At 37.5% G+C, this 14,511-nt stretch overlaps 1 protein-coding gene and 1 long non-coding RNA gene across 3 annotated transcripts in view; one reads left to right on the top strand and one right to left on the bottom strand.

Annotated features, from left to right (window-relative positions):
- The window catches only part of si:ch211-186j3.6 (neural-cadherin), a 309,028-nt gene that overhangs the window by 137,947 nt on the left and 156,570 nt on the right, over positions 1–14,511 (bottom strand). The window contains exon 7 of the mRNA XM_067437563.1: positions 5,859–6,001. Coding sequence (XP_067293664.1) covers positions 5,859–6,001 — 143 coding nt within the window. The remainder of the gene's footprint in view (positions 1–5,858; positions 6,002–14,511) is intronic.
- On the top strand, positions 1,668–3,187 carry LOC137070447 (uncharacterized). Of its 2 annotated transcripts, none has more exons than XR_010904277.1 (3): positions 1,668–1,844; positions 2,281–2,416; positions 2,517–3,187. It is a non-coding gene; the product is annotated as an uncharacterized lncRNA (long non-coding RNA). The 2 variants fall into 2 exon arrangements; XR_010904276.1 differs by having other exon boundaries at positions 2,248–2,416.

The following is a 14,511-nucleotide window of genomic DNA, read 5'->3' as shown; positions in this document are numbered from 1 at the left end:
TTTTCAACAGACTTAAATGTATCTAATATGATAAACAGAGACGTGTTACCTCATACTTATGACCGGAAAAGCGGAAATGGCGCCGGTGATTGTCCGTCATAATAAAAGTCCCGCTGCTCGTGAGGCGTGTGCTGCGTTAAATCACTCCAGCAGCCTTGTTCGGCTCCCTTAACACTCGGTCCTGCTCTGCTTCATACTACAGTAACGTTAATTATTGCTGGGCGATATGGCCCAAAAAGCGATCACGATATAATTTTCCATATCAGTCGATATCGATAAATATCACGATAAATGTAAAATCTTTATTTATTTAAAGTTTAAAGGAATATATTTGCTTCTGAGTGAAAGATGTAGAAAACAGACAGTTAACTGTGGTTTTAAACTATCCTTTATTGTCAAAACATGACAAACACTTCCCAAACAGGTAAACAATTTATTAAAACTAAGGTAGATTTATTTATTAAAATCTTAATTGTGGTCAGCATTTTTTACTCTACATTGTATATCAATAATATCATTACTTAATCGTGTAAGTAGTAAAACACTAAAAACAAAACGGGCAAAAAAAAAAAAAAGGTCCACTGTGCATCCCTCTCTCTCACACACACACACACACACACACACACACACACACACACACACACACACACACACACACACACACACACACACACTCATCTCACCGACAGTAGGTTGGTCACGAGAGGAGGGAGAGAGCAAAGTTCAGTATTTGTGGATCTCCAGTAAGGGCTGTCTAGTTTATTTTATTCATTTTAAACATAGGATGACATTATTTCTCTTTTGATACAGGCAATGCTGAGTCATTAATACATCACCAAAGACAAACAATTATGATAGCGATCATGTACAAGTCCGATGTTTTAGTCCTTATAGTGGTAACGTTAGCTTGTTGTAAGTCACCCAACACAACTAACAAGGCAATAAGCATGTGTGTGAATGTAGTTAATGTAGATTTACCGCTGTGTTGGGCTCAATGTTATATTAAGTAATCCTATGATAAGCAGTCCATGTACGTCGCTTTTTTATGTCGGATAGAATCGCCATCTTATGTTCACCAAGGCTGAAATTATTTGATCAAAAATACAATAATACAGTAACTTTGTGAAAAATTTACAATTACAATTACAAAAGAAAAAAAAAAAAAAAAATATATATTAAAAAAAGTTATTTATTCTTGTGATTAAGGGACAACCTTTATTGAAATGTATTATTCCTGGCAAAAAATAAATAAAATAATAATAATTCGGTAGCCATTTCTCCAAACTTCAGTGCCACACGATCTTTCAGCAATCATTTTAAAATTCAAGAAACATTTCTTATTATTAAAAAGCACTATGCCAGCATCGTCAAGCTATCATTGATGTGTGCAGCACACAGTTTGACTAGAATGGTAAAAATTACAGTTATTTTCATTAGTTATTGTGGCTATTGATCGCTTTAAATCAGCCACAATGATAAAGTGCAGTAAGATTACATTTATTTAATATTTGAATGAATGAGTGTGTGTGTGTGAGAGAGAGAGAGAGAGAGAGAGAGAGAGAGAGAGAGAGAGAGAGAGAGAGAGAGAGAGAGAGAGAGAGAGATTATACGTGTATGAATTACCTGTGTTTGAGCAGTGTCTCTACTAAAATAAAGAAGCTGTGAGTTTAATTACCGATAATATAATGTAGCTATTTAGTAGTGAAGCTATTTATTAACAAAAGTCAGAGGGCAAAGTTCCTGTGCTCTTGAATGTTTATGCGCAATCCTGTCTGTGTGTGTGTGAGTGCCTTTACGAACGGTATGTTTCTTTCAAAGACAGTAATGGGGAACATTTGGAGGTGGTGAGTATATATACCTTCTTATGCCAATAAACAATGATTTCAATCCAAAAGGTTACAAAGACAGAATAAATTGCATATATACTGTATTATAACTGTGACTAACAGATAAAGGCATAATGAAAGTAATGTGCGAAAATTAACACTTCTAAAGCTATACAATGGAAATAAAAACACTTATTTTTCGAATTAAAGTATAGGTAACTAAATAAACAAAACTCCCACAGAGTGGAAAAACAAAAAAAACTAAATACAGTTTGTATACTATCTTTTATGGATTGCTGGGCACATCCAGAGCATCCTTAATTACACAATTTATCAGCTTTTGTACAATGTTAACAGCCTGTCAGCCACATATCTTTTCTGGCAGACTTTTCTGTTTTGCAATGCATTTCTCCATTGCCAGGCATTAGGATGATGGAAACTTGTTTAACACCAGGCCTTTTAGAAGGACAAAGAACTAAGGAAGCACCAAAACACTACAAATAACAGAGGAAAATAAAAACGCTTGACAGGTGCAGTGTGCTGTCGATGATCTGGCTGATTATCAGGGTAAACACTCTGCCGCTGTGCTGGTAAATACATCCTTCATGGAACGGATGCGTTTTTTGTATTTATGTCTTTAATACAAAAGGCCTGATCATCTTATTGACTCTGCTGTTTGAATCCTTAAAGGGATATTAAATCAACCCGAGCGCATTCCTCTGCGAGTTACAGTAAATTAACAACGAGCACCAGGCGCCTGGGCCCTGCTTCGCCCCAACAAAAACAACTTAATGGAGGAGATGCTCTAATGAATGATAGAGGGATTTTCTGACGAGCCACAGAAGGGCCAATAAAGGTACGCTTTGATCTTTAGAAGAGAGAATGGAGAGAATATGCAGGGAAGGAAATCAACAGAGACGCTCTTCAAGAAAGCGCGGTACTTCCAATGAGGCGGTATATGCTTGAATCACCTGAATGGAGCACTAAATTGAAACACTGTGAACGTAAGCAGCAAACGCATTGCGAGAAGGAAAAGGGCAGTCAGTATCTTAGCACCGATCTTCTTCAATAAAAATGCAATTCATCAAAACATGTCTCTTCCAATATTGAGGAGTTAAGTCGTGAGCTGTTTAGCAAATGTTGTTACTTTGTGGAGTTAACAACTGTGTATTTAGTTGACAATAAACATTATATGTACTGAGCCATTACTAAATATCTTCAGAACTGTGGGAGATAAACAGCCATTACTTTTTCATATTAGTTCATATAAATGTATCAACGCCCAGTGACAAGCTCTGTAATCAGCTAGGGACCCAAAGTGTATGATCTATACACACATGTGGTTCCTATAAAGTACAGACCGATAATAAAATAAAAAGCTTACTAGCCGGAATTTTCATATTTTCTGTTTATGCTTTTGGAGTAAAAAAAAACACACAAAAAGAAGCATACCTTATATTTCACAATTGCAACTTATTGTTAATTGTGGCTACTTTTATCTTTTATCATAATTGTGACTAAATATTGCAAGTTTACTTATCAAAATTCTTAGTCAGTTTGTTAGTTACATAAAAAAAAAAAAAATACGAATTAGTCCCTTTAAAAAACAAACACAAAGTATATATATGGGGTGGGCGATATGGCCCCCAAAAAAAGTCCCTGATTTTTTGCCAAAAAATTCGATTTACGATTTTAATCTTTTCTTTTCTTTTCTTTTTTTTCTCCTACTTAAAATCAATCTGCATGGCAATCAGCATGGAAAATTGTTCAAAACAAGTTTTAACTGTATTTTGTTTAGGTAAAATATTTGCAGCTTTGTAGAGTGCCTACCTGGGGTGCAAAACTTTCAGCATGTGAATAACCCACACCATTCCACAGTATAAATGGGCCCCATATTTTTTGCAATACATTATACATATCAAAGGTTTATTAATTGATATGCAGATCAAATTAACTTTTATTAACAACAGTAATAAGCAAAAAAGTATAGGGAAAATTTAAATGGTATGCTATTTAATAATATGCTAATGATGTTATTAAATATAGATTACCATTGTTCTTCAATATTCTCACACTGAACTGACCGACAGCTTCGGTTATTATAAAATGAGCTCTTTACTTGCTTTGTGTAATATAGTTTTTCATGAGACTTGGTGACTTCGTACTTTTCTCCATATATTAGGGAGTGGACATGGCTAATAAATCAATACGTGCTCTTCTGCTGGTCATAGTGGTGGGCACTGCACTGCATATCTTTTTTTAATAAAAAAAAATGCTTGTTTGCCACAAAATGGATTAAACATTAAAAAAATAAACTAAAATACTTTTGTGAATTTCTTTCACAAGACCCCTTTAAACTTTTAGTTTTACAAACCATCACATTAAAAATAGCATATTTTGGATATTTAGAGCTTTGAAGTGCTGGAAATAAGTGCAGTACGTGTACAAATAAGTGTATGAAGCCATTGGAAAGTGCTTGAATTTCAATCTCAAAAGGTTGTACGAATCCTGAGATAAATAATGACAACAACATTAAATCCATGTGGTTTTACTACAGTGAATCATGGTGAATGTTGGTGATTTGTGACTGAAACCCCTGACCTTCGCTCATGTTGTCTCCGTGTCAGCTCCGTTTGATCTGAGATCTGTGATTCATAACAGAATTCTGCGCCGAACGCTTCCACTAGATCACAGTAGCGATGTTCTGTGTTGAATCGGCCCGTGTATGAGCTCGCGCTTCATTCGTTGTCCGCGCAGCTCAAATGAGCGCAGTTCCATTCAGACTTCAAACACACTTTGCAGCGGGGTATTTGTTAATAGTTCTGTGAAATACTGAACCAATGACACTGTATGTTGTTAGACGCTATCCTTGTTGTTTGTGTATCTCTGGCAAACGCGCGGGGGAGTGCTGAGCCATTACGGGAGCCCAGAGGGAGCGTCGGCGGATTTTAAAGATAAAAAACGATTTTCATTCCCAAAATCGACATGAAACTACAAACTCGAATTAATCGATAAAATCGATTTATCGCCCAGCCCTAATATATATATATATATATATATATATATATATATATATATATATATATATATATATATATATATATATATATATATATATATATATATTGTAATGGTATGGTATTTACTCTGTTTATGTGTTTGTTCACTAACAGAGGATTTTCGTCTGCAGGTAGGCTATGTACTGTTTCATTAATATCCATCTCATGCTCATGTCTGACTGTGTATGGCGTCAAACAGGTTGTCCATTTTCTCTGGCTCATTGACTCAGACAATACGATAATGGAAATCATGCATGACTACAGTACAACTTATTTGAAATGTGTGTACTTTTGGCTCAATATTATCTTCAAATCGTGGGGAATCTAAAATTTCACAATAAGTATTTGACTGTGCAAACTTCAAACAGATGTTGGTTGTTGATTTCACTGACGCACCCACATTCTGGATTTCACTGTTTACCAGATGTTCACACCAAACATGGATGTTGTGTTTTTAATAAACCTTAAGGATCCTTCAGATTAGTCTTTTTTTCAGTCAGAATGTTTAAAGCAAATGCTCACATAATATGTGATGTGAAACCACATTTCCCAACCATCCTCACTACATTTTCACATTTCCTACAAAAAGTGTATTTTTAGCAGTGGGCATGTGCATGTATGCTAGTGGGAAAACCACTAGTCCCACACAAGTTTTAGTATGGCCTGTATTACTATCATGTGTCTTTCTATTGTCCTCTCCCATAAAGCCCATACATTAAATACATATAAAAGACGTTAGGGATCTAAATTATGTCTAAGATAAAAGAAAGATTTTTGTTTGACTTTTGTTTGAATAGCTGCTTGCTGTGATCACCCTAGCATGAAAGTGCATTTAATTATTAACTTATTATTATTAGTTAAATAACTTATGTACAATATGATGCAATGTAATGTAATGCAAAGAGTATTATTGAAACTCCTGAATTAAGGCTTTTCTACAGGAGTGTTTGAAACAAATTTGAAATTGTCTCACCTTTCTGGCTGTCAATGACAAAGTTGCCCTCCTCATTGCCTGCTGTAATTTTGTATGTGATCCCATCTCCATCTGGGTCCTTGGCCAGCACTGTTGCGACCAGAGTGTTGGGCCCTGCGTCCTCGGAGACAAACGTCCGATACCTGTTTTTGAACACATATATATTTTCAGTATATCTTCTATGTTAAAAATCAACAATGCCATGTAGTCATTACAGCCAAACAAACACATTAAGGTCCCCATGGTTAATGAATGCAATATCAATTGCGTATGAGACACGGTTGTTGTGTACCGGGAGGCAACCTACAATACTGCTGGAAGTAATCATCCTTCATCATTATACGTGTTTAACAAGGATTTGATGACTAATAGGATTGAAAGCAGGGCATTAGTACACAGCAAAAGTAAAATATGCGGGTGATAGCAAAAATAATAAACAGAAAAGAGTCATAGGGACATGTAAAATCATACAGAAAAAAGAATCAAACAGAATTTTCCATGAAAATGACGATGTCCTCAACTGGTTACAGTTTAAATGCAGATTTTTATTTTATTTATTTATTTATTTTTTCAAATATTTGTGATTTTTCAGTCAGTAGGAGACTATAAAACATATTATATAATACAATATTTATTTAGAATTATCGTAAAATAAGTGAAAATATCTTCAAATAAACTGAAAACTTCTGAAGAAGAGGAAATGCATGTAAGCACAAGATACAATAAACATATCTATGAATTTGAAGGCTCAATATGTAAGATTTTCTTTTGAGATATATACAGTGAGGAAAGTTATAATTAAAGTTAGAAAGAGATACAGTGAGTATTTGAAAACCCAGATATTTTGCAAGTTCTCCCACTTAGAAATCATTGAGGGGTCTGAAATTGTCATCGTAGGTGTCCACTGTGTCCACTGTGAGAAACATAATCAAGAAAAAAAAACAATCCAGAAATCACGATATATGATTTTTTAACTATTTATTTGTATGATACAGCTGCAAGTATTTGAACACCTGAGAAAATCAATGTTAATTTTTGGTACAGTAGCCTTTGTTTCCTGTAGTTTTTCCCCAGGTTTGCACACACTGCAGGAGGGATTTTGGCCCGCTCCTCCAAACAGATCTTCTCTAGATCAGTCAGGTTTCTGGCCTGTCGCTGAGAAACACAGAGTTTGAGCTCCCTCCAAAGAATTTCTATTGGGTTTAGGTCTGGAGACTGGCTAGGCCACGCCAGAACCTTGATATGCTTCTTACAGAGTCTTTCCTTGGTTATCCTGGCTGTGTGCTTCGGGTCATTGTCACGTTGGAAGACCCAGCCTCGACCCATCTTAAATGATCTAACTGAGGGAAGGAGGTTGTTCCCCAAAATCCTTCCGTGAAAACCTTCTTTCGGAACCTTCCGTGCCATGCATGATTTCAAACCATGACGTCTTATTGTATTACCAACTGTAACCTTGGAAACAACTTTTTTTGTATTGCAGAAACTGACAGTTCTGCTGTAGCAATCTGTGGAGGCCACAAAATAAAAGACTAAAAAAGTTAATTTAGAGTTTATATCTTACGACTTCTGACTTTTTATCTCGTAAATTTAAGTTTGTATCCCGCAATTCTGATTTTTTTTCCCCCTCAGAATTGTGACATAAAATCATATTTGCTAATTGAAAAGACTGAACTGGGAGATATGAACATGCAAATGCATAGTCTCAAGAAAAAAACAAGTCTCAAGAATTTTGAGAAAAAAATGTGTTAGACTATTTTTAAAAGTTCTCTACGGCCCCATTTACACTGCATGGTTCAAGTGACCCAATTCCGATTTTTTCCTCTCATGTGGCACAGATCGGATATGACATGTGAACATGTAAGCAGTAAAAAAACAGAGGAATTCCGATATCCTCAGATCGGATTCAGGCCTCACTCATATGTGGTAATAAATCCGATATGATTCGGATACGTGCATTTGCGTCTGCCATGTAAGCGGTCAAATTGGATATTCCCCAGTAAATGCGAGTCGTACGTCATTGAAAAAAGGACGGAGGCGAATGACGTCAAGTCAGGTGGACACAAACTGCGATCCAGTGTTGCCAAGTCTGCGGTTTTCATGTGGTCCAGTTGCAATTGGACGGGTTTTGTTGTGAAAACCTGGCAACCCCGTCAAGGGCTCTCCTCTTTTTCTCCGCCTTATGAGAGAAATGTTTTGCCGACTTTAAAGATGTGTGGAACAGTGCAGACAGCAAAACATTATACAATCATTTTGTCTGCGTCCATTGCATATTGCGCTGTTTTACATCCTTTCACCGGTTAAGAACGTCTAGGGCTGTTTTCCTAGTGTACAGTGTAAATGCAAATATCGGATACGGGTCGCTTTTGAAAAGATGATGTAAGCGGGTCGTCAAAAAAATCGGATATAGTCACCAAATCGGAATTGTGCATCAAGACCTGCAGTGTAAATGCAGCCTATGTAAAATGTTATAGATTTAAATATTATTTCATACTGTAACTGTTGTGTGTAAGTCCCCTATGAAATATGTGAATATTATGTAGACTTGCCGTTTACATCAAATTTATGTGTGAAGAGTAGACTAATCATTGCATGTTTCATTAGTCCAGTCCCTGACTTGCAGCATAAGCTTCATAGAGTGTCTTCAACGACGGAATAGTCACACAAAATGTTTTCTCTTACTCTGTGGATTTTGCCCATTTTCCTCCATTTTTTCTGCAGCCACTATGCACACGCAGCTGCAAGTGATGTAACTGTGATGTCTGCTCTAAATTGGTCTATAGGTGTGCACGTTTGGCGTGAGTCTGCTTTGTAAAAGAATGTCTGCAGGTGCGCACAGGGTCTGATAGCACAGATAGAACAGAGTGTATCATATGTGTGAGTCAGCACTGACAAAATGCACCAGACCTATTTGAAACATCTTTAAATCAGCAGTTAGGTTTATTTAAAAAAAAATGCTCTGCATCGTGACAGACATATTCACTTTGAACTGATGTATAGAAAAGCCTAATTCATTCTTTAGAATTAACGGTTTATATTAATATTAAGTGACATTGCTAACTGCTGGCATGCATAATACAGCGTTTTACTTGTTTTTGTGGATTGGCGGGAACGTTAGCTCAGGAAAAACCCAGACAACTTCCAGCCAATTTAGATTTGCTCTGCAAGTAGTCTGGCAAAGAGCTCATTCAAACCCATTTCTAATCTGTCGAAATTGCAGCACCAATCAGAAACGTTGGGGCGGGCTTTTCACAATGATGACAGCGCAGTGACGGGGAAGCAGGATGGCACTGTACAATATCACTGTTCAAATCATATTGCGTCTGTTTTCAGCAATTTAAACTTTTCCTTTACATTTAAACCCAAACAAAGAACAGCATTCGGCTACCAGATGTGGATTACACCGGCTGCTATGATGAGGAGGATTGGGAGTGTGATCATGTGCTAACTCCATACAGCAGCTTCTGTCCTGTCCTTTGGATCTGTCCTTTCTGTGCTTATTTCCTCACACTAGATGTAAATAATTGTAAATAAATTACTAGCGTAACTATGCTCAAGTCTGAAAATGTTCTAACACGTCTGAAATGACTGAATTTGAATACAGTTTGTGAGACACAATTTTCCAAAGACTCAATATTATTTTATGGGTCCTGCACACTGTGCGATTTTTCAAAATCCTTTGCGAATGTCCCTTGTCAGACTGTACGAACATGATCCCCGATGTAAGCCATGTCACACTGTAAGATCTCAGTTGTCATTAATGTCAGACTGCACGATAATTAAGGCGCGCTAAAAATGGACGCGCGCAAGAAAACTCACCCGGAGCTTTATATCATCAATGAATGACGCGTTGGGTGACAGTGAGCTGCATTACACATGGGACTGAAATACTGGCTACAAATACATTTCTAGCTCTCGTTTTGGTCATAGTTTGTCTTAAAAAACCAAGATATTTGACTGTGGTCGTAGGAGAAGTCACACTGCAGGATTCTGTGCCAAATCTTCTGACACTGCCAGAATTTCGTCTGAGGTCAAATTTGATCGCAGCGCTCATTAATCGGCTGCCGGTGAACATGTCAAACTAACGACCAAAGACGTCAGATTTTAGCCTAGGATCTGAGGAATCTTTTAGGATTTGCTAAATTTGTCTCAGACGGCCAAATCGTGGGCAAAATCGCACAGTGTGCACCCGGCTTTAGTTTCAAAATATTGCAAATCACATTCTAATCACAATGCCTTACAATGCCTTACAACAGAGGCAAAAGCGATCAGAGCTTTTTTCTGTTTGACCGTCAATCCGAGATGTTTCATTCGGTCTGAGAAGTTATTAGGTTTTCAAAACTTTGCAAAAATGTTGACGGAGTGGTGGTGGACACCACCTATAATCATATTTCTTAAAAAAAAAAAAAGCAAACGTCATCAGAAGCCATTGCAACTTCCTTGAAATCACAAAGAATTGCTGTCTCAGATGCTTCTCCGTCGTTCTCATAGGTCGCTCTGCATACGCCATGGCCCGTTGGTGACGCCCCTTTGGAAATTATTTGTCTACAGTATGAAGCTTTTCCAGACTATAACTCAGTTATAACTGAGAATGGTCTGATTTTAACCAGGCTACGTGAACAGGGAACATTTTGATAGTATTGACATCTGTACAAAAAAAAAAAAAAAAAAAAAAACATTTCCAATTTTAGTACGTTGGTGTCGTGTAAACATACCCTAAATGTCATATCTCTGCTATTATCAGATATATGAGCAGAAGTTCTTAGTTCCCTCTGGAAAATGGAAAACAGGATGTGCATCTGTTCACCACTGACCTCTGCAATATGCTACACATTATCTGTGTATGTGAGAAAATTAATCAAATCAAGTTAAAGTGATCATACACAGTATGTTCAAACAGAAAATTAGGTCTGAATTGTGTTTAAGTAGACTAGCAAGGCATTGTAAAATGAAGCTTATAACAGCGAGAGCCTTAGATGAGAGCGACCTGTAGATACTGACAGCTCTGACTGTGTCACAGCTTTAGAGACTGAAACCTCTGGCCTCACATGCTCACACATGGTCAATTTTTATTGTTACACAAAATCCTTTATTATTTACTGAGTATAAAAAAAATAAAACATAAAAATAAAAAAAAGTGAGTAAGACCACCACCCCTCCAATGTTCAATAATAGATTTCCCTCCAAAAAAATGAAACAGTTGAACCAGCTTGCTCAAGGGGCTGTTAGCAGACAAAGCCAACACATTTCATGCTAAGTCTTTCTTGCCAAAACCACGCTCACACTTCATCACATCTGAAACAATGCTGTCAATGGAACAGCACCTCGTGGCGACAAGACAAACAGTGCTTCCACATCTGCACAGCATGCTGTCGTTTGAGAAGAGAGAGAAAGAGTGCTGACAGACTGAAGATAAACTTCCATACATTCCGCCACCATTTGTTATTTTTCAGTTGCAAAGATTTCATTAAAGTCACATAGGCTGCACACTGATGAACCGTTTGTCGAGAGAGTCTTAGACATTTCCTTCTGATCTGAGAGGGACATTCATGGTCCATCTGCCCTCATGACAGATTGACAATGTGTTCTGGATTCAGCAGGTTAAGTAGTGAATCTCGAGCTTCTTGTACAAAAAATAAAAATAAAATAAAATAAAAACTGATGCTTGTGTGCAGGCTGTAAATACTAATACCTCCATGAAACCTTAAGATGGAATGAGAGCCAGTTGAGCTAAAGCTGTTCATAAATAAACGAATAGTCAAAGCCACTGAGGCATCCAAAGGTAGAACTTCTGTAAGACCGAAGCAAACATAAATAACCAAGTCTGGTAAACAAAGTTAGTTTAAAGCCCCATAGCCAATGAGCAGCCATTTTTCTTTCACCAGTGTGTACATTTGAATGTTCGGGTTAAAAGGATAGATCACCCAAAACAAAACTTCTGTAATGATTTACTCGCCATCATGCCATTTCAAACCTGCACTTTTTTTCTTCTGTGGAAGGCAAAAAAAATATTTTTTCTGAAGAATGTCCTAGCCCCTGTTAAGAAAATGAATGAGAACCGGGGCTGCCAAGCTCCAAAACAGCACAAAGAAAAGGAATATTAAAAATTGCTCCATATGAAGACCTTTGACACCATTCGATAGCTTTGTGACAAGAACGTTCCACGATCATCATCAGTAAAGATGGCTAATTCTTCAATGACTCTTTCAGAATCAAATCATTCATAAGAATCAGTTGATCCAGTTCAACAAACATGTCTGAATGATTCATTAACAAATCTAATCTTGTTCTTGAGTTCATCTCAATGACTCAGCTCACTGGAGGGAAAGATCATGGAATGTTTCCATCCAATCTGCGAACTAAATTTATGCAAAAAGGCGTAACACTGGAAAAACAATTTGCAAATAAAGCAGTCTTTCCATTCAATGCATTCAAGAGAACAAAATCTTTTATTAATTGTAATAAATTACTTGCATTTCAGAGTGTGCAGATAAAATGCTCAGAAAAAAACTACGCTTGCTAGGTTAAGGAAAAGTTGCTCTTTTGATGTGCATATAGGAATTTATAAAGTAATCTATTTTCATCGTTCTTTATGTGCATGCCCTCTTCCATAAAAAAATCATCAAGTGAGAGTATGCATTTTTTAGGCACATCTCAGAAGTTTTATCTGAATCTTGCAAGGATGCGGGTGATTTTTTTTAATGCAATATCTCAAAATTTGCATAAATGGATGGAAACTCAATAACAACTAAGCCTGACAAAACTTTATTCAGAAAAATAATTTGGACTACTTTGAAAATGCTTGTAATGGCACCTCTAGAGTCTTTTTGAAGCGTGTAAACTCATTCATCCTAAATGCATGGCAAAAGCAATCAGCACATTTTTCAAAACATCTCCTTTTGTGTTCCACTGAAATAAGTAAGTCATTGGGGTTTGAAACGACATGACAGTGAATGAATGATGACATTTGACTTTCCATCAGAACAAGTTTAGACCAACAGAAAACTGGACTTTATAGAAAAGAACAACATTATCAGTCTCTGTCAATCTGACCAAGCGACCAGATATGACAGTAAGAGACGCTGAATTTGCCAAAAGGAGGAAGATGGATTGAAGGCTGAAGAGATGGAAATCCAACAGAAAGATCGAAACAAGAAGATAGGAGGAATGAAAGCTCAAGAGTCACGAGGAGACACCAATCAAAGGACAGGAAGTGGCAGATATAGAGACAGACAGAATGACAGAGTGTTAGAGAGCTTGAGCCCATCATCTCACTCTGTGAAGGGATGATTGATGGCTAACAGAGGGAAGGTGACAGGCGTTTCATGTCGGTGATTTATGCCATTCATGGAGACACCATTGCTTGCACCTTTTCACCGTCATTGCACTCCGGCACTGACACGCATGTGACATCCGCGACTTGTAATCACACACACACACACACACACACACACACACACACACACACACACACACACACACACACACACACACACACACACACACACACACACACACACACACACACACACACACACACACCCTTCCCCTAGTGAAACACACACACCCTTCCCCTAGGGAAACACACACATACATCAGCTCAAGCTACCCCAGACACACACACACACACACACACACACACACACACACACACACACACACACACACACACACACACACACACACACACACATGTTCAGATGTAGTTCAAATGTAAGAACTCTTGAACCCAGCTTTTGAGAAAACCTGTCACGAACTAACCATAAAAAACGCTTTACTTACGTCTCCCTTTCTAAGTCATTGCCATGGCAACAGTGCAGGTGATGGGTCTTGTGACACTGACTGACAGCTCATAGAGGCCAACTCTGCCACTTTGTTTGAAGCGCATAAACCAATCAGACAAGCGAAATGCGGCTGGTCTACATTCACTGTATACATCCGCTCATTATGTCGGCTATCAATCAGATGACAGCATTTCAGTTGCCGAGGCCTGGAAAAGACATGCATCAATGCAGCCAAACAAAGGCAATGAGCAAATGCCAATGATTACAAAAGAATGCTGATGATGGGCTCTTAATCAATTTCACCAAAATTTTCAGCATCAAATAAAGCACAACTACGAGGACAGACTGTTTCGCCTATCGTTACCATGTCCCGTGGCTCTCGGCAAGGCAAGGAAAGCCCGGGCCAGTGCGTAATAAACACCACTCAATCCATCTTACTCTTTGTCCTTGGTCAGGTTGGTGCCAGTAAACAGATCTTGTAATGATGTACTGTGCAAACGCTATGGCATGAGTGACAAGGCTCATTTTCAGGCAGCTGAAGGAACCCGGCGCCTTGAAGCAGGCAAATTAGTCTGCCCAAATGGAACAAACAGCAGTGACAGACATTGCAATTTACTCAATTACAGGCCAGACACATATAGGCTATCCTATTCACAGAAATGATATAGGATAGAGAGATTGAGTCTTTACTGTTTGAGGAACGGAGGAATGGAGGACCAACCCTGCACAAATTAAAAATAAATAAATGAATGAATGAATAAGTAAATAAATGAATAAATAAATAAATAAATATACACATATGTAAATTAACAAAAACAAAAATAGATAAATAAATGTGATAATAGGAAAATAAATAACAGAATAAACGACTT

Source organism: Pseudorasbora parva, chromosome 1 (assembly GCF_024679245.1).
Source record: "Pseudorasbora parva isolate DD20220531a chromosome 1, ASM2467924v1, whole genome shotgun sequence".
Taxonomy (NCBI): Eukaryota; Metazoa; Chordata; class Actinopteri; order Cypriniformes; family Gobionidae; genus Pseudorasbora; species Pseudorasbora parva.
Note: the sequence above shows the minus strand (reverse complement) of the source record. Positions and strands in the feature narration are given on the sequence as shown.